The sequence below is a fragment of the Ailuropoda melanoleuca genome, chromosome 13 (genome assembly GCF_002007445.2).
Source record: "Ailuropoda melanoleuca isolate Jingjing chromosome 13, ASM200744v2, whole genome shotgun sequence".
In the NCBI taxonomy this organism is placed as follows: domain Eukaryota; kingdom Metazoa; phylum Chordata; class Mammalia; order Carnivora; family Ursidae; genus Ailuropoda; species Ailuropoda melanoleuca.
In genome coordinates this window covers 12,942,882-12,959,243 of record NC_048230.1, presented here as the reverse complement: position 1 = coordinate 12,959,243, position 16,362 = coordinate 12,942,882, and the positions used below count along the sequence as shown (strand labels likewise).

Sequence of the window (16,362 nt, the reverse complement as noted above, 5' to 3'; positions counted from 1 at the left end):
CCTGCAAACTAGGTATTCTCATTTAATAAATAAGGAAATTAAGACTCTGAAAGGCTATGTGACTTTCTCAAGGACACCGAAATAGAATAACAAAACCAAGTTTCTCCCTTTCCCCACCAGTCCCAGGAGCGCCCCATAAACCCCACTCACTGACAGACCCAGAACCAGCCGTTTCCGTCCAGTTTAAACTTCAGAGGCCCAACCCCCTCATTATGCGCATGCTCACTTTCAATACCAAAAAAGCTACGGGGAACGAATGCGCATGTTCACAAACGAAGAGTTTTGTTGTGTGTTTTTTTTTTTCCCTATTCAGAAAGGTTAATTACGCATGTTCAATTTCAATTTATCAACTTCAGACAAGGTACGCATGCTCATTGTCCATCAAAAGCTTTAGCCGACAATGCGCATGATCTAGCTACCATAAGAGGCTTCAGCTGGGGTTCTGCGCATGTTTCTGCCAGTAGCTTGCTCCAGGAGATTGCTCTACGCATGTTCATTGCCCACAGTTCGGCTTCACAGAACCTTGTACGCATGCTCTAGCGCTGAACTTGAGGAGCCAGTCTAGGGCCTAGGCGCAGACGCACTGAGCCCAAGCAGCCGGTGATGGCGGCAGCAGCGGTGGTGGCTGCGGCGGGTCCGGGCCCATGAGGCGACGACGGAGGCGGGACGGCTTTTACCCAGTGCCGGACTTCCAAGACAGGGAAGCTGAGGACATGGCAGGAGTGTTTGACATAGACCTGGACCAGCCAGAGGACGCGGGCTCTGAGGATGAGCTGGAGGAGGGGGTGAGGCCCGGGGTCCCGGGGGGCCCGAGGTGACAGGGCCGGGGCGGCGGCGCGGGCCCTGGAAGCCCCGCGCGTCAGAGAGCGTGGAGACCCGGGGGGGCGCGAGTAGTCACCAGGAGGAGCGTAGGCGCCGCGCGGTCCGAGGCAGGGGAGCGGGCGGGGCGGACCTGGCCCTAGGTGTGAGGCCGCTTCGGGGCTCGCAGGTGCAGGTCGCGCCGGTAGCCCCAGATCAGCGCAGCCGGGAGCAGTCTATTTGTGGAGGGAACAAGAAAGGGCGCGTGGTCGATTCCTCGAGCTGTTGAACTTGAGTGTGACGGGGCGCGAGTGGTGTAAGCGCATGTTGGGGGGAGGGGGACTGCGCGTTCTGGGTGTCCCTTAAGTGCAGGTAAAGTGCGGAAGGGTTTCCCTTCGAGTGTAAGATTTCAAGTATTACATCTTCAGACCTCCCACAACCACCTCTCTTCTCGGCCTGTCGCTTCTCTCCTAGGAAGCGCTCAGCTGTTAGAAGTGACAGCTGAAAACTTCTGTCGGGAGTAGCGCTGCCGCTGCTGTTACAGCCACCAGGAGTTTTATTTCGGGAGCAAGGGGGCTCTGCTGCATCTTCCAGGGTTTGTTTGTTTGCTTTTTTTTTTTTTAAACCCCCCTTTCCGTGTGACTTTTTTTTTTTTTAAAGCATTTATAACGACACACGGCATTTGTAACTTTTCGCCTAGTTGAAGATGTCTACATTTTTTCAAAATACTTTGTGTAATTTGGGGGTGGAAAAAAACCAGCGTTGACAGCTGTGATTTGGCTTGCCAAAAATAAATTGCTTGAACTGAGACTTGTGAATGGTGGTGTGAGGGCTTTCCTTGCTGTAATTTAGGGTACTAAATTTAGAATTGTTTTTTCCTAATGCATAGCATGGTTTTACCTTTGCTGTCTTAATAGTTTGTTATTCTTTATGGAATATCATTCTTTTTTCAAGATAAATTTATTGAAAAATCACAAATTGCACTTGAAGTTCAAAAACACTTGTCATACTAAATCACTGATTCTGGGCAAATGATCATCCGTGATAACCTCATGGTAATTTAGATTTTAAATCCCACTGTCTAGGCGAGTACATGAGTTAAGGACTGGTGTCAGATGTTTGCTCTAACTATGCAAGGGGCTTCCCTTTTCCTCACCTGATTTTCCTCTTCTGGAAAGTAAGTTGTTGCTGAAAGATTGATGCTATAAAGAAAGAGCTCTGAACATTGTAAGAAACTAAGTGGGTTGAAATAATATTGTTCTTTTCATAAACAAATGAGTCTAAATAAAAATCACACAGTTTGTAAGGTGGGTATTGAGATGGGTACTTTTTAGTATGTTTGCTTACGGAATTCCAGTTAGCCTCTTAATCGAATACCTGATATACTACATACAATTTGAAACAAATATGGAATTACTTTCACTATGTATTGCATACTCTCATTAATTATATTGGCTCCATATGGCAGTGGCTTTGGAACAGGGCAGGGGAGAAAACTGGATAATTCAGGAGACATTAAAGCAATTGCAAGTAAAACACTGTATTAAGATTTCTGTTATGAACTGGGACCTCCTTGAGATGTATTTTGGCCTACTCCTGTACATTCATTTTGCTGGGTACAAGCAAACAGGTTTTTGAGAGAGTGTGGAAGAGGAGGCCAGAGAGATTGGTAGAAATATGAAAGAGAAAGAAATATGACCACTACCCTGGGGAGGGGAACTTTGGAGAAAAAGGTAAAGAGGATTTTGAAGAAGAGCCTTCAGCAAAATATATCTTACTTAGCAATCCTTTTGGAGTTGAAAATACTTCTTTTCAATGTGTTATTCTAAGAGGTTCCTCAAGGTGGATAAGCAAAAAGAGTTGAGAATGGGATTGGGTTGGCCACCTGAGGAAATTCAGTGACATCCAGATTTCTCCAAAACAATTTAAAAATTCTGAAAAACAAGAGAAGTTAAGATTCTTGGAAAATCTGGGTATTGGTGAATATGCAACATTTAGTGCACAAACTTTTAAAACATCGGTGCGTATCAGAGTAGCCCCACTTCTTCAATGTATAGTAAGGAAACTGAGGCATAAACCAAAGAGGTGATTGCCCAAGACCACACAGATAACTAATAGTTAACTAGTAGTGTTGTCTGACTCCATTCAGCCTGCAGGCTTCATTGCATAGCTTCTTCTTTACATTTACTAGTCTTGTTCATACTGTACCTCTTTGTGATGGGTGAGAAGTTAATTCAGATCCCTCCAGGCATTGTCACTGACTGTGTGACTTAGAATAAATTTCTTGATCTGACACTTTTTTCTTCTCTGTAAAATGAGGATTATGTGAGATAAAGTGTATAAAATACTGTCTCTGAAAATATTCTGGCATATTAAGCAGGTAGCTAGTTCATGGAAATACAGCGTGTTAGTGTTACTCATTGCCAGGAAACCAAACGTTCAAGTTTACCCTCATCTATGCCTAGAGACTTAATAAATGAATTTATAACAGAGGTGCTGCACTTTTGAAACTGTAGGATTTTTTAAATTATTGGTCCTATTTAGAGATATACGCCTTTTTAGATATGTTACACTAAATTTATATTAGCAAATATATGTCTTCTTTCTTTCTTTTCTTTTTAAGATTTTATTTATTTATTGGACAGAGAGAGACACAGCGAGAGAGGGAACACCAGCAGGGGGAGTGGGAGAGGGAGAAGCAGGCTTCCCACCAAGCAGGGAGCCCCATGCGGGCTCGATCCGGAACCCTGGGATCATGACCTGAACCGAAGGTAGACGCTTAACGACTGAGCCACCCAGGCGCCCCCAAATATATGTATTTATACAGCATATTTAATTCTTCAGTGAGTAAAGAATGAGGACAGTAAATGAATGCATTTATGGATAAAGCTGAATGTCTGTTACCTAAGAAAAGACCCTGATTGAATACCTCAAAGGACTATATTAAAAAGCAGTGGGTAAGAGCGTTTTTTGGGAGGGGGATGGATGGGTGGATTTGGGTCTTTTTTCTTTGTTTTTCACAGGTGATGGTATAATTTGGGGAGAGTGAGTTGAAACTAAGGGAAAGTTTTCCTCTAGAGATTTTCATTAGATTATGAAGATGTTGGAAGCCTCTGTTTTCTGTGGAGACACAAAGTTAAAAGAGTAATAGAAAAACCTAATTCTTAATTTTTACTCTACTAATTCAAAATTTGAAGTAGTCACAGAAGCTTACTGCATGAGTTTCAGATTGGGATATCAGCTTTTTATTGAGCAAAAAGTTTAAAATTTTTTAGTGCTTTGAAAAATAAAGTGCTACAGCAAATAGTTAGGAAAATTATAAAAAACATCAATGCTTATCCTGCATTATAATAGGCACTATAAAGCACTTTTAAATAGCTCAAGATTTTGAGCAAGGTTTACTCCTTTTCTCCCAATTCATTGGGTTACTGAATCTTATTTTATAAGGAAATGTCTGTGAGCAAAAAGCCAGGCAAGTGGATAAACAGTGTAATGAATATCTGGATTAAGGATATTTCACCCATTCTGCAACAATTTGTTTACATTTTTATGAAATGTTCCCTCTTTGGGATTTTAGGCGTATTAACTTGAATTTATATACAATTTTAATTTAAAACTTTGGAAATAGTTTGGTGGGCAGGTTTGAGATGTATCTTGAATAGTACCTTAGGTGAACAGGATTCACTTGTCAAACATAGTAGCACATGAAAAAAAGCATTGGATGGATCATAAAGCTTAAAGCAAAAGAAAATAAAAAGTTTCCTGTGAAAGAGAGTTGTCTATGTATTATATATGTTAGCCTGATGCTTCTGGTGTGAAACTTTTCTAAAGGTAACGTGGGGTAGCAGAAAAGCATTGTGCCTCAAATGCTTCTGCTCCAGAAGGTAACGGTAGGAAGTTATAAACACAGATGCAGGTGGTAATACAGGCCCGGCTGGCTCCGGAAATGAAACATAGCCACAGGGCATATCTTTCTAGGTGGCTTCAAAGTCATGGTTTAGTGTTAACTACCCTGTGGTCTTTAATTTAAAATTAAGTAAAACTAACATTAAAGTAAAAACAATTATATATTACCAATTTTATCACATTTGAGAGAAGTTAGTCTTTTGTCTTTAAAGTGAAGCCATCATAGGTGATTATGTGAAGCACCAGAGACCCAAAAAACCGTTAGCCATAACTAACCCTACCTCCCAAAAGAAACTGTATCAAGTCGAAACTGCAAGAATTTTTTTCCCCTTGATACTGCTCCATCCATTTGGCTCAGTCTAATGTTGAAACATACATTGCTGGTATTAGACTTCATCCTGACTTATTCATACCACGAGCAAATTTTGGCTGAAAACTTACAGTTTGGGGGGCATTTAAGCATCCCTTTTTTAAGAATACTATCAGTTTTCTTTGTGTAGTTTGAGTGTGTACTGGTACCTTTGAAGGAAGATGTGTTCACCTAAATATTTTAAAAATTATTTTAAAATATTCAGTAAAAACTTAAAAACTTACTATTTTTAAAAAGTATTTAAATTCCAATTAGTCAGCCTACAGTGTAATATTATTTTTAGGTGTACAATTTAGTGATTGAGCACTTACAAAAACATCATTTTTGAGAGCCCAGTTAAGTGATATTCTTTTGTATAAATTGAAAGACTCATAACCAGACTATATTCAAGAATACTTATTTTAAAGCTATATTTTATAATATCAATAACTGAATTTCTACTGCCAAGTTATTTTTTTTTAACAATTCTGTGACTTTTAGTACATTTATAAGGTTGTACAACCATCACTGTAATTTAGTTTTAGAACATTTCTATCATCCTTAAAGAAACTGGGCCCATTTATAGTCACTCTTTATTGCCACCTCCACCCCTAGGTAACCAGTAGTCTACTTTGAATCTCTATAAATCTGCCTTTTCTGGACACTCCATATAAATAGAATAAGTCAGTATGTGGACTGTTGTGTCTGGCTTCTTTCACTTAACATGATGTTTTGAATGATGTCATAGTATGTACATATAGCCAAATTGTATTCCATGGTATATATCAACCACATTTTATTTATCAGTTCACCAGTTGATGTTCATTGGAGTTGTTCCCATTTTTTGACTGTTGCGAATAGTGCTGCTAAGAACATTTGTACCCAAGTCTTTACGGAACATATATTTTTATTTTTCTTGGGTAGATACCTTGGAGTAGATTTGCTGGGTCATATGTTAAGTCTATGTTTAATTTTTGAAGAAATTGCCAAACTATCAAAGAGGTTGCACCATTTTGAATTCCTGACAGTAGTGTACCAGTGTTCTAATGTCTCTACTTCTTGCCCAACTCACTTTTCTGTCTTTTTAATTATAGCCATCCTAGTGGATATGAAGGGGTATCTCATTGTGATTTTGATTTGCATTTCTGTAATGGCTGATGATGTTGAACATCTTTTCAGGTGCTTATTGACCATTTGTGTATCTTGTTTGGAGATAAACCTATTCAGAGTCTAACACATTTTTTAAAAATTGGGTTATTTTTAAATTTTGAGTTGTGGATGTTCTTTATATATTTTTATTCTGTGGGTTTTTTCACTTCCTTAATAGTGTCTTTTGAAGTACAAAAGTTTTAAATTTTGAATAAGTCCAGCTTATTGGTTTTTTTTTCTTGAATCATTTGTGCTTTTGGTGATTTGTCTTTTTTAAAGATTTTATTTATTTATTTGAGAGAGAGTGATCGAGAGAGAGAGCATGAGTGGGGGCAGGGGCAGAGGGAGAAGCAGACTTCCCGCTGAGCAGGGAGCCCAACATGAGGCTCAATCCCAGGACCCTGGGATCATGACCCGAACCAAAGGCAGACGTTTAACTGACTGAGCCACTCAGGCGCCCCTTGGTGATGTGTCTAAAGAAATCATTGCCTATCCCAAGATCATGAAAATTTACTCCATCCTAGGTTTCTTTTAGGAGTTTTGTAGTTTTAGCTCTTATATTTAGGCCTGTGATAAATTTTTTTTGAAGATTTATTTGAGAGAGAGTGTGTGTGTGCACGCAGTGGGAAGGAGCAGAGGGAGAGGGAGAGAGAATCCCAAGATGACTCCGTGCTAAGCATGGAGCCCAATGCAGGGCTCAATCCCATGACCCTGAGATCACTACTAGAGCCAAAACCAAGAGTTCGACATCCAACCAACTGTGCTAGCCAGGCACCCCAGGCCTGTGATGAGTTTTAAGTTAATTTTTTAGTGTGGTGGAATATGGTGTGAAGTAGGAGATCAAAGTATTTTTTTGCATGTGGATATCCAGATGTCCCACACCATTTATTGAAAGACTGTCTTTTTTCCATTGAATTTTCTTGGCATCTTTGTCAAAAATTAGTTGACCATAAATGTAAGGATTTATTTCTGGACTCTTAATTCTATTTTATTGATCTGTATGTCTGTCCTTATCCCAGTACCTCATTGTCTTCGTTGCTGTTGCTTTGTAGTAAATAGATTTTAAAATCAGGAAATGTCCGTTCTTCAACTTTGTTCTCCTTTTTTCAAGATTGTTCTAGCTATTTTGGGTCCCTTGAATTTCTATATGAATTTTATGGTCATCTTGTCAATTTCTATAAGAAAAGAACCAAGGATTTTGATAGGATTGAGTTGAATCTATAGACCAGTTTGGTTAGTATAATCATCTTAAACAATATTAAGTCATAAGATCCATGAACATGGAATGTTTTTTGATTTATTTAGATCTTCTTTAATTTTTTTCAGCAACGTTTTATAGTTATCAAATGTATAAGCCTTAGGCTTCTTTTGTTAAATTTTTTCTGTTTGATGCTATTTTATTCTTATTGATGCCATTGTGAACAGTTATCTTAATTTCATTTTTGAGTTGTTCATTGTTAGCATACAGAAGGTTAATTAAATTTTGCATCCATTTATACTGTGGTCAGAATAAATGTTTGGTCAACATGACTCTTGACAGTCTGAGGGTGATGCTTAATTATTTTGCTTTGGTCAGCCGCATCGTGCACTACATTATCTTGGACTGGTTGTAGTTAACTGTAGGCTTACTTAGGTTGTAGTTACATGTTATGTTAGTCTTGTGTATGAGAGCAGCACTTTATGTAAATCATTGGTTTAGTAATTCATACTTAGAATCTGATGCCTTTAATTTCATAATACACAAAGTATATCTTTTGAATAAATGTAATTTTTAAAGGAGCAATCACCTAGTTTTGTTTGTAGATCATTGATGAGTAGCATCTGTAGCTTAATTTTTACAGAAAATTAAAAGTGAAATCCCTGTGGTATTGTGTACCTTATTTTGTTCATCACCACATTTGCTTGTTATTAAAGTTGAGAGGATTTTAAGCTGGTCTATTTCATTCATTTCTCCTTTTGTAGTAGGGTGAAGCATTAAGTATTTTGATTTTATGTTTATGAGATTATTTATTTTTAAAACTTTAACATATTTTTCAGGGTCAGTTAAATGAAAGCATGGACCATGGGGGAGTTGGACCATATGAACTGTAAGTTTATAAGAAAAGATTTCATTGTGCTGTCTTTCTTACAAGTAGGTTTTATCAGTTCTAGTTTGTAGCCATCATGTAATTCCAATAATCTGTTCTTAATTATCTAGTCATATGTGTAAACTTGGTTTATTGAGTTTAGCACCAATATAGTAATATATCCGGGGTTCTAAGATCATATATAGATTTGGAGAGAAAGATATTCATTCTGATTTACAGCATACCGAATATGAGTCTGAGGGGGTTAGGAAGTTTTATTAGGTTAATAGTCAACTTTTTTTACTTAAAAATAAAATTTTCAGAAATGCCCTCCAAAGTCAAATACTTTTTGTTTTGCTTATAATACATCATTTATACAGAGATTTGTGCAATCTCAAGTCATTTTAGGCAAACTCTATTAAGTGAGAATGGTGATTAATCTGCTCTGTACCCCAACCTTAAGTAAAAACCATGGGTTAGGGGTAGACTAAGATCACTCATATAAAAATATTGAAGGGACAAATTGCCACTTAAATGCCACTTTTGGAGTTCTTTAAATCAAGCTAATAGTAGATATGGAAAGGTGCATGGATACATTTTATTAGCAAGAATTTTTGTAGCATAAAGACTTGAACTAATTGGGTACTTTTACAAAGTTCCCAGATTTTCTGAAGTTGTCAAATGAAGTTGGATAATACCTAGTCTCATAGACATTTTGAATGAATTAAATATGAATAGCCAGAAGACTTTTTTCCTTTGTCAGCTTAATAAACTTGTTCTAATTTATTTTAGTTGGGGGTGCTCAATGTTTAAAAAAATAAATAATAAATAGCATATTCTGTAAACTAGCAGATAAGCAATTATCAAGCCATCCTAATCTTGACCTGCCTTGTCACTTGAATCATTAGTTTATTGAGAGCACGGATAGTAAATTTGTTGTTATGTACCTTTTCCTTTTTACTTATTTGGATTACAGTTATGGTAAACTGAAGATAATTTAACTTTTTGAGAATTTACTTTTGGTTTTACTTTTCTTCTCAGTGGCATGGAACATTGTGAGAAATTTGAAATTTCGGAAACTAGTGTGAACAGAGGGCCAGAAAAAATCAGACCAGAATGTTTTGAGCTACTTCGGGTACTTGGTAAAGGGGGCTATGGAAAGGTAGGAAGTATTTTTGAAATAAGAGCTGTTGTCTGTCTTGGGTAGATTAATTTTTATATCCTAGTTCAGCAGTCCTCTTCAGTCTCTCTTTGCTGGCTATCAGCAGAGGATATGATCACTTAACCTTGTATTATTTGAGGCGCCTGGGTGGCACAGCGGTTAAGCGTCTGCCTTTGGCTCAGGGCGTGATCCCGGCGTTATGGGATCGAGCCACATCAGGCTCCTCTGCTAGGAGCCTGCTTCTTCCTTTCCCACTCTCCCTGCTTGTGTTCCCGCTCTCACTGGCTGTCTCTATCTCTGTCAAATAAATAAATAAAATCTTTAAAAAAAAACAACAAAAACCTTGTATTATTTGAGGGATGTGCCGAAGTTCTCTTCCTACTAGCATACACATAAAAGACTGACACATAAGAGGCACTCAGTCAATATTTGTTGAATAAATAAATAAGCAACTGCCAGGCAAAGTCTATTATTAGAGGAATCTTTCCTTCTTTAGGTTAAATGGTATCCTCTCTAGGTATCCTCTTAAAAAATAAACCACCCCTTACTTTTAAGAGGCGTGGCATGTCAAATTGTTATCTGTTACTGAGATCTCAATCTGAATTGGTGTTCTTTGACTTGCCGTATTTGGAGCATTAGAGTTAGGGAAGCTGAAGAATGTAAGGAGGGAGAAGAAAAATGAAGGGAACTTCTTAACTTCATATTTGCCCAAGTTTTTCTAATTTATGACCTCACCTTTGTGTATTCTGTCCAAGAAAATTTATACCTAGCTATTCTTTTTTTTTTTTAAAGATTTTATTTATTTATTCGACAGAGATAGAGACAGCCAGTGAGAGAGGGAACACAAGTAGGGGGAGTGGGAGAGGAGGAAGCAGGCTCATAGCGGAAGAGCCTGATGTGGGGCTCGATCCCATAATGCCGGGATCACGCCCTGAGCCGAAGGCAGATGCTTAACCGCTGTGCCACCCAGGCGTCCCTATACCTAGTTATTCTTTATGAAAAGATAGAATTTGGATAACATTTTAGTAGTTAGGATTAAGTTTAAGAACTACTTATGCTAGTGTGTAGTGTTAATTTTTTCATAGGATGACATTTGTAGTTTCTTCTTAGGCTTAAGGACACATTCTAATGTGTTCTAATCATCTTGAATGTGGAACACATGCACTTTGAGTCTCACATTATTTTAGTATTGCATGATAATGTTTTATATAGTTAGCCATTTTAAGGAATAGGTAAACAGTAATTCCTGTCAACTATTATCAAAGTTTTATGTGAAGCAAGAACAGTGGCATTCTCAGAAGAAATTTACAAAATATTTTATAATTTTTACTTTTGGTATTCTGCTTCTAGGAACCCTGATTATAGCTTTTTCTAAGCAAACTTTGATTTTGTGTATGAAGTTATATAGAGTGCTCATTATTGGATGGTCACTGACCAACTTTGCCACCAGATGTCAGCAGACCAAATAGGACAGTCCCATGTTTAGCAGATTTCATTACTAATCTTTAATGTGGTCTGCTATTTTAGCTCATCATTTTTGCAGTCTTTGTATTACTCGTTTTTATAAGAATATAAACTATCATATCTGTTTCCTATAAATAGGAATTAAGGGAGTGTAACTAGCATAGTTTAGCTTTTAATAACAAACACTTTTATTTTTTATCCAGGTTTTTCAAGTACGAAAAGTAACAGGAGCAAATACTGGGAAAATATTTGCCATGAAGGTGCTTAAAAAGGTGATTCCTTCCCTCGTCTTTGTTCCTTTTTTTGTTTTTCTTTTTTTTAAAGTGGGTTCCATGCCCAATGTAGGGGGTGAATTCCATGACCCTGAGATCAAGAATTGCATGCTCTACTGACTGAGCCAGCCAGGTGCCCCTCCCCAACTTTGTTGTAAATTGCTATAAAATCCACATTTTGGGCTAAAATTCTCAATCAGGAAAATGTATTTCTAACACAATATGACAAGTCCTCTTACAATGTGAGAGATGTTTCATTATTGGTATTCCTGTTTTCTGCTTGGTGAATGTGGAAAGGAGAGCTCTTTTAATTCTCCTCTGAGGTAACTCTTTTAGCTCTTTGTTCTGGTCTCCATATTTCTAAGTATGTTCGCTGTCACTTAATACAACAGTTTTAGAATTTTTATGTATGGACTTCGCTCTACTCTCTTTCACTTCTTTCTCCCTTCTCCCCATCCTCTCATTTTGCTTTGTTTTCTTTGAGTCTGTTGTCTTCTCATACTTTCCAACAACTCTGTTCAGGTCACTGTTCTATGGTCCCACTTATTAGGTAGTCTATCAGTTCTGTTTATTTTCCTGTAGCTATCCCATCAGAACTTTCTATTCCTATCTGTATTGGTATCTCATGAGGCATAGCTGCCATTACTGGACTTTCACCACAATCCTTGGAATCCCCTTGGCTCCATCAATATTGGATTCTTTGTTTCTTGGATCCCATATCTTCCTTTATCTTAGTTTATGCCCTTGTTCCCTCTTTTGATGACCATCTACTAGTGGCTTCCTGAGAAAGGGTGCGTGAAGGTTAATTTTTGGGGAAATATTGCATATTTGAAAATTTCCCTATTATACCCTTATGCTTATTTGATTGTTTGAGTGTGGTTTTGAAGTTGAAACTCATTTTCACCCAGGATTTTGCTTTATTTTCATCTAGCCTTGAGTGATTCTATTAAGGAGTCCCTTGCCATACTGATTCCCATCTTTTCTGAAGATTTTTTTTTTTTTAAAGATTTTATTTATTTGACAGAGAGAGACAGAGAGGACCCTGGGATCATGACCTGAGCCAAAGGCAGACGCTTAACTGACTGAGCCACCCAGGCGCCCCCTGATTCCCATTTCTTTAGAGATCTATTTTTCTTTCTTATTTATTAATTTAAATCAAAAAAATTTTTATTTATTTTTTCAGAGGTGGAGGGAGAGAGAGAGAGAGTATGCGAGAACTTGCATGCACAAGCAGGGAGAGTGGCAGGCAGAGGGAGAAGCAGGTTCCCCACTGAGCAAGGATCCAGATGCGGGACTCGATCCCAGGACCCTGGGATCATGGCCTGAGCCAAAGGCAGACACTTAACTGACTGAGCCACCCAGGCGTCCCTAGAGATCTATTTTTCTTTAAAGATATCTAAAATTTTCTTTTGATTTCTGTTCCAAATTTTTTACAGTGGTGTATTTATCTTGCTTTGATCCTTATTATTTTCTTTATTTTTACTTTTTTTTTTAAGATTTTTATTTATTTATTTGACAAAGAGAGAGAGGCAGAGAGAAAGGGAACACAAGCAGGGGGAATGGGAGAAGGAGAAGCAGGTTTCCCACTGAGCAGGGAGCCCAATGTGGGGCTCAATCCCAGGATGCCGGGATCATGCATGACCTGATCTGAAGGCAGATACTTAACGACTGAGCCATTTTTTTCTCTTTCAATCTTAAAAGTTCCAATCCTTCAGCTCTAGGAGGTTTTCTTATATGGTCTCTGATAATTTCCTCCTCTACTGTTTTCTCTTCTTGGATTTATAGTCAGTTGCATATCGGACCTCGTGGACTGATCATCTGTTTTATCTTTTCCGTTTGTCCATTTCTTTGTCTTTTTGTTTACTTTCTGAGATTTTTCTAGAAATTTATTTTCTGATCCTTCTACTCATTTTTAACCTATCATATTTGTGGTTCCCCAGAGCTTTGTCGTTTTTTTCTTTTTATTTATTTTATTTGTTTTTTTAAAGATTTTTTAATTATTTGAGAGAGAGCACAAGTGGGGAGGAGAGTTAGAGGGAGAGAAGGATGTGGGGCTCAATCCCAGGACCCTAAGATCATAACCTGAGCCGAAGGCAGACGCTTAAGTGACTGAGCCACCCAGGCACCCCTCATTTTTTCTTTTTATAGCAACCTATTTTATGACTACATTATCTTTTCTTATTCGTCTGAGGGTATTAATGATAATTCTTTGAAATGTTCTTTTCTATGCATTGTATCTCTTTTCTAAGTTCCCGTTTTCTTTGAGTTTGATTTAGTCTCTTTCTTCCACGCTAAAGGCCTTCTTTAGATGCCGCTTGTCTTTCACTGATTGTTCATATTTAAGAGTGGAACTCTGAAAAGCTGATCAGAAGTTCCATCTGTGTATGACAGTCATGTGGTTAGCTGGCAATTGACTGAGAACCTCCAAATACCATTGTCTGTAGTCAGTTGGTGCTGAGAAAGATCCTTTATTCTTTTGCCTAGAAAAAGCATCCTGGAGCCGGATGGGAGAGAAGAGATGACGATCTTAAACTTTCAACATGCAGACCTTCACTGAAGTCAAGTTTTTACTTTAGCACTTCCCTCTGTGTCTGATCCTTCACTTTTTTTTTTTTTTTTTGGGGTCTAGAGAGTACACCTTTCCAAGTGCTAGTAATCTACCTGTTTTTAGTCCTCCACCTTCTGCCTTCTGTAGTCCCTAATGACTCTTTTTTTTTTCCTTTCTTGCTTTTTATTTTTGCCTCCAATTTTTGAACCTACTAGGGTTCTATAAATGGAATCAACTTCTTTTGAGTTCTCTGTGCAGTCATTTAGGTTTGATCATATTCTGCTCCATGAGTCATGTACCATTGCTTTATCCCACTCTGTTTTCTTTACCTTTTTAAGGTGTGGAATTAGATGCATTTCCTAGTTTTATTGAAAATGGGTTATGTGTGTCTGGTTTCTTGGTCTTTTTGTTTGGGATTGATTTATGAAAAGGTCACACTGTCTTGAAACAAGTCTTAGTAGAAAACTATATTAAAAGACAATCAAAATGACTTTTGACAAAAATTACAGGGTTTATAATACTTTGGTCTTTATCTTTCTGATTTTTTATTTTTTAAAGGTTTTATTTATTTATTCGACAGAGGTAGAGACAGCCAGCGAGAGAGGGAACACAAGCAGGGCGAGTGGGAGAGGAAGAAGCAGGCTCATAGCAGAGGAGCCTGATGTGGGGCTCGATCCCATAACGCCGGGATCACGCCCTGAGCCGAAGGCAGGCGCTTAACCGCTGTGCCACCCAGGCGCCCCTATCTTCCTGATTTTTACTTAAGCAGTATACATGACTTATTAGTTTAAAAGTTGAGGAACAAATATGACCACAACTTTATTGGTGATTGTCTTTTTTTTTTTTTTTTAAGTTTATTTATTTTTGTTTGTTTGTTTAAGTAACCTCTGCATCCTGCTGGGGCTCGAATTCATGACCCTGAGATCAAGAGTCACATGCTGTTCTGACTGAGCCATCTGGAATCACCCTGGTGATTGTTTTAAAAGAAGCAGTTTAGATATTCTGAACATCACTTTCTATATCAATAAGTCTGTTAATCTGTTGTCTGTCTATCCCATTGGAATCATTTGAGATTAATGATGTTTTGATCTATAAAACATGTTAGGTATAGAATTGGAGATAGTATAATAATGCTTGTCCTAGAGATGTTGAAAGAAGTACCGGTCAAGATTCTTAGGTTAATTTATTCCTTTTGATGTATTTTATAATCAGGGCTGACCATAATTAGTCATAATTCTATCTTGAGTGAAGTATGTTTCTGGCATGGGCATCTTTAATGAAAAGAAGAGGGTGTTGTTTTTCCACTGATGGTGGATAGGCACGGTGTATTGGGAAATCCATAGACTTAATTACTGCTAAATGTCAGACCTCCATTTTGGCCCCAGGCATCCAAGACCTAACTTGCTTGCCTCTCTTTTTGCTTAGTTTCCACTCCCTCCCACTCTCAGGGTTTTTCTTTCCCCAAGCCTGGCTAGAGAATCAGATGCTGTCTCATGTTTTCCTTGCTGTCCCTGAAAACAGGCTCACAGCGTTAAATAATGGAATTGAATAGGTTGCTAGGGTTAAGTCCAGAATTTTATTTCCTAAATAAATAGGTTGACTGTATGCTGCCTTTGAGTTCCTTTATTCTGATTTTATTATTATTAACCCTCCCAAACTTGGTATGTGGTAAGAACATAACTCTTTCCAGCCTTGAAGATGAAATCAGAGTAGAACCACGTGTCTCCTTATCTTAAATGAGGCGTTTGCACCTGTCTGAATTTATCAGTTCTCCTGGGATTTTTTTTTACAGGAATGGTACTCTTTGGGTATTTTCTCAGGGTGGAATGTTGAGGAAAAGACTTTCTCTTTCCTACCAGTTGCAACAAAATGTACCCTGGAAGCAAAGTGCTATTACCCATGGCATTAGTTCAGTCCACACTGTAAAATTTAGACCCTTTGGCTAAAGGCTTGTGGTTCACAGATTGGTTATACCTCTTCCATTCCTTCTTTTATTGAATCAATTGAGAACTGGCAATGTGCCAGGCATTATGCTAGATACTAGGATTTAGCATTTGAGGCAAATGTGGTCTCTCCTTCTCACTCTGCTTACCATGTAATTCAAGGGAAGAACTGTTAAGCTTATTCTTAAAATTTCTCTTCTATCTTTCTTCTATATTTCTATAAAAATATTTTCTATATTTGAGGTTGAAACCTCCCTCACCTTTTATTATTTTTTTCCTCACTCCTAAGCCTTGTCATCCTATATATCTTTGCTGTCCTTATATTAAATAAGTAATTAGTAGCCTAGCCTTGTGATTTCTTGATCTCAACTCTATCAGCTTTCATCTCCATTCCACTTTACCAGCCCCATGGCTGTATTCTCCACCTCTGAAGTATTGGACTATAATGGAACAGTAACTTTCTCACTTCTTTATTCCCACAATGCTTGGTCTTTGGCTCTCAACCTTTTAGTCCTTTGACCTGTTTTTTTTTTTTTTCCAAGTTCTTAACCCCCTTCTCATTTCACTTTATTCTGAATCCAGCCTAATTAGCATGATCTTGCCATTTCAATCATTTGCTAGCCCCATCGACCTTATGTTTAGGAAAGTCCTACTCTTAATAGTTTAGTTGTTAATGCTCCTTTATTCCCATATCTCAGCTACTGA

The 16,362-nt window shown here is 37.9% G+C and overlaps 2 protein-coding genes across 14 annotated transcripts in view; one reads left to right on the top strand and one right to left on the bottom strand.

Annotated features, from left to right (window-relative positions):
* Nucleotides 1-206, bottom strand: part of TUBD1 (tubulin delta 1) — a 30,444-nt gene extending 30,238 nt beyond the window's left edge. For 3 of the 6 annotated variants that reach the window (XR_002143530.2, XM_011229986.3, XM_019803876.2), the window contains exon 1: nucleotides 159-206. The gene's annotated coding sequence lies outside the window, so the exon portion shown is untranslated. Of the gene's footprint in view, nucleotides 1-150 lie in introns of all 6 variants that reach the window. The other 3 variants (XM_011229985.3, XM_034641463.1, XM_019803875.2) reach the window with 3 other exon arrangements.
* A 345-nt stretch (nucleotides 207-551) lies between these two features.
* The window catches only part of RPS6KB1 (ribosomal protein S6 kinase B1), a 37,475-nt gene continuing 21,664 nt past the window's right edge, over nucleotides 552-16,362 (top strand). For 2 of the 8 annotated variants that reach the window (XR_004619865.1, XM_034641462.1), the window contains exons 1-4: nucleotides 552-785; nucleotides 8,240-8,289; nucleotides 9,310-9,430; nucleotides 11,098-11,166. Coding sequence is in view for 5 of the 8 variants with exons in the window: in XM_034641462.1 (XP_034497353.1) it covers nucleotides 645-785; nucleotides 8,240-8,289; nucleotides 9,310-9,430; nucleotides 11,098-11,166 (381 nt within the window). In the remaining 3 variants the exon portion in view is untranslated. Of the gene's footprint in view, nucleotides 786-1,284; nucleotides 1,394-8,239; nucleotides 8,290-9,309; nucleotides 9,431-11,097; nucleotides 11,167-16,362 lie in introns of those variants that run through there. The other 6 variants (XR_004619864.1, XR_004619863.1, XM_034641461.1 and 3 more) reach the window with 6 other exon arrangements.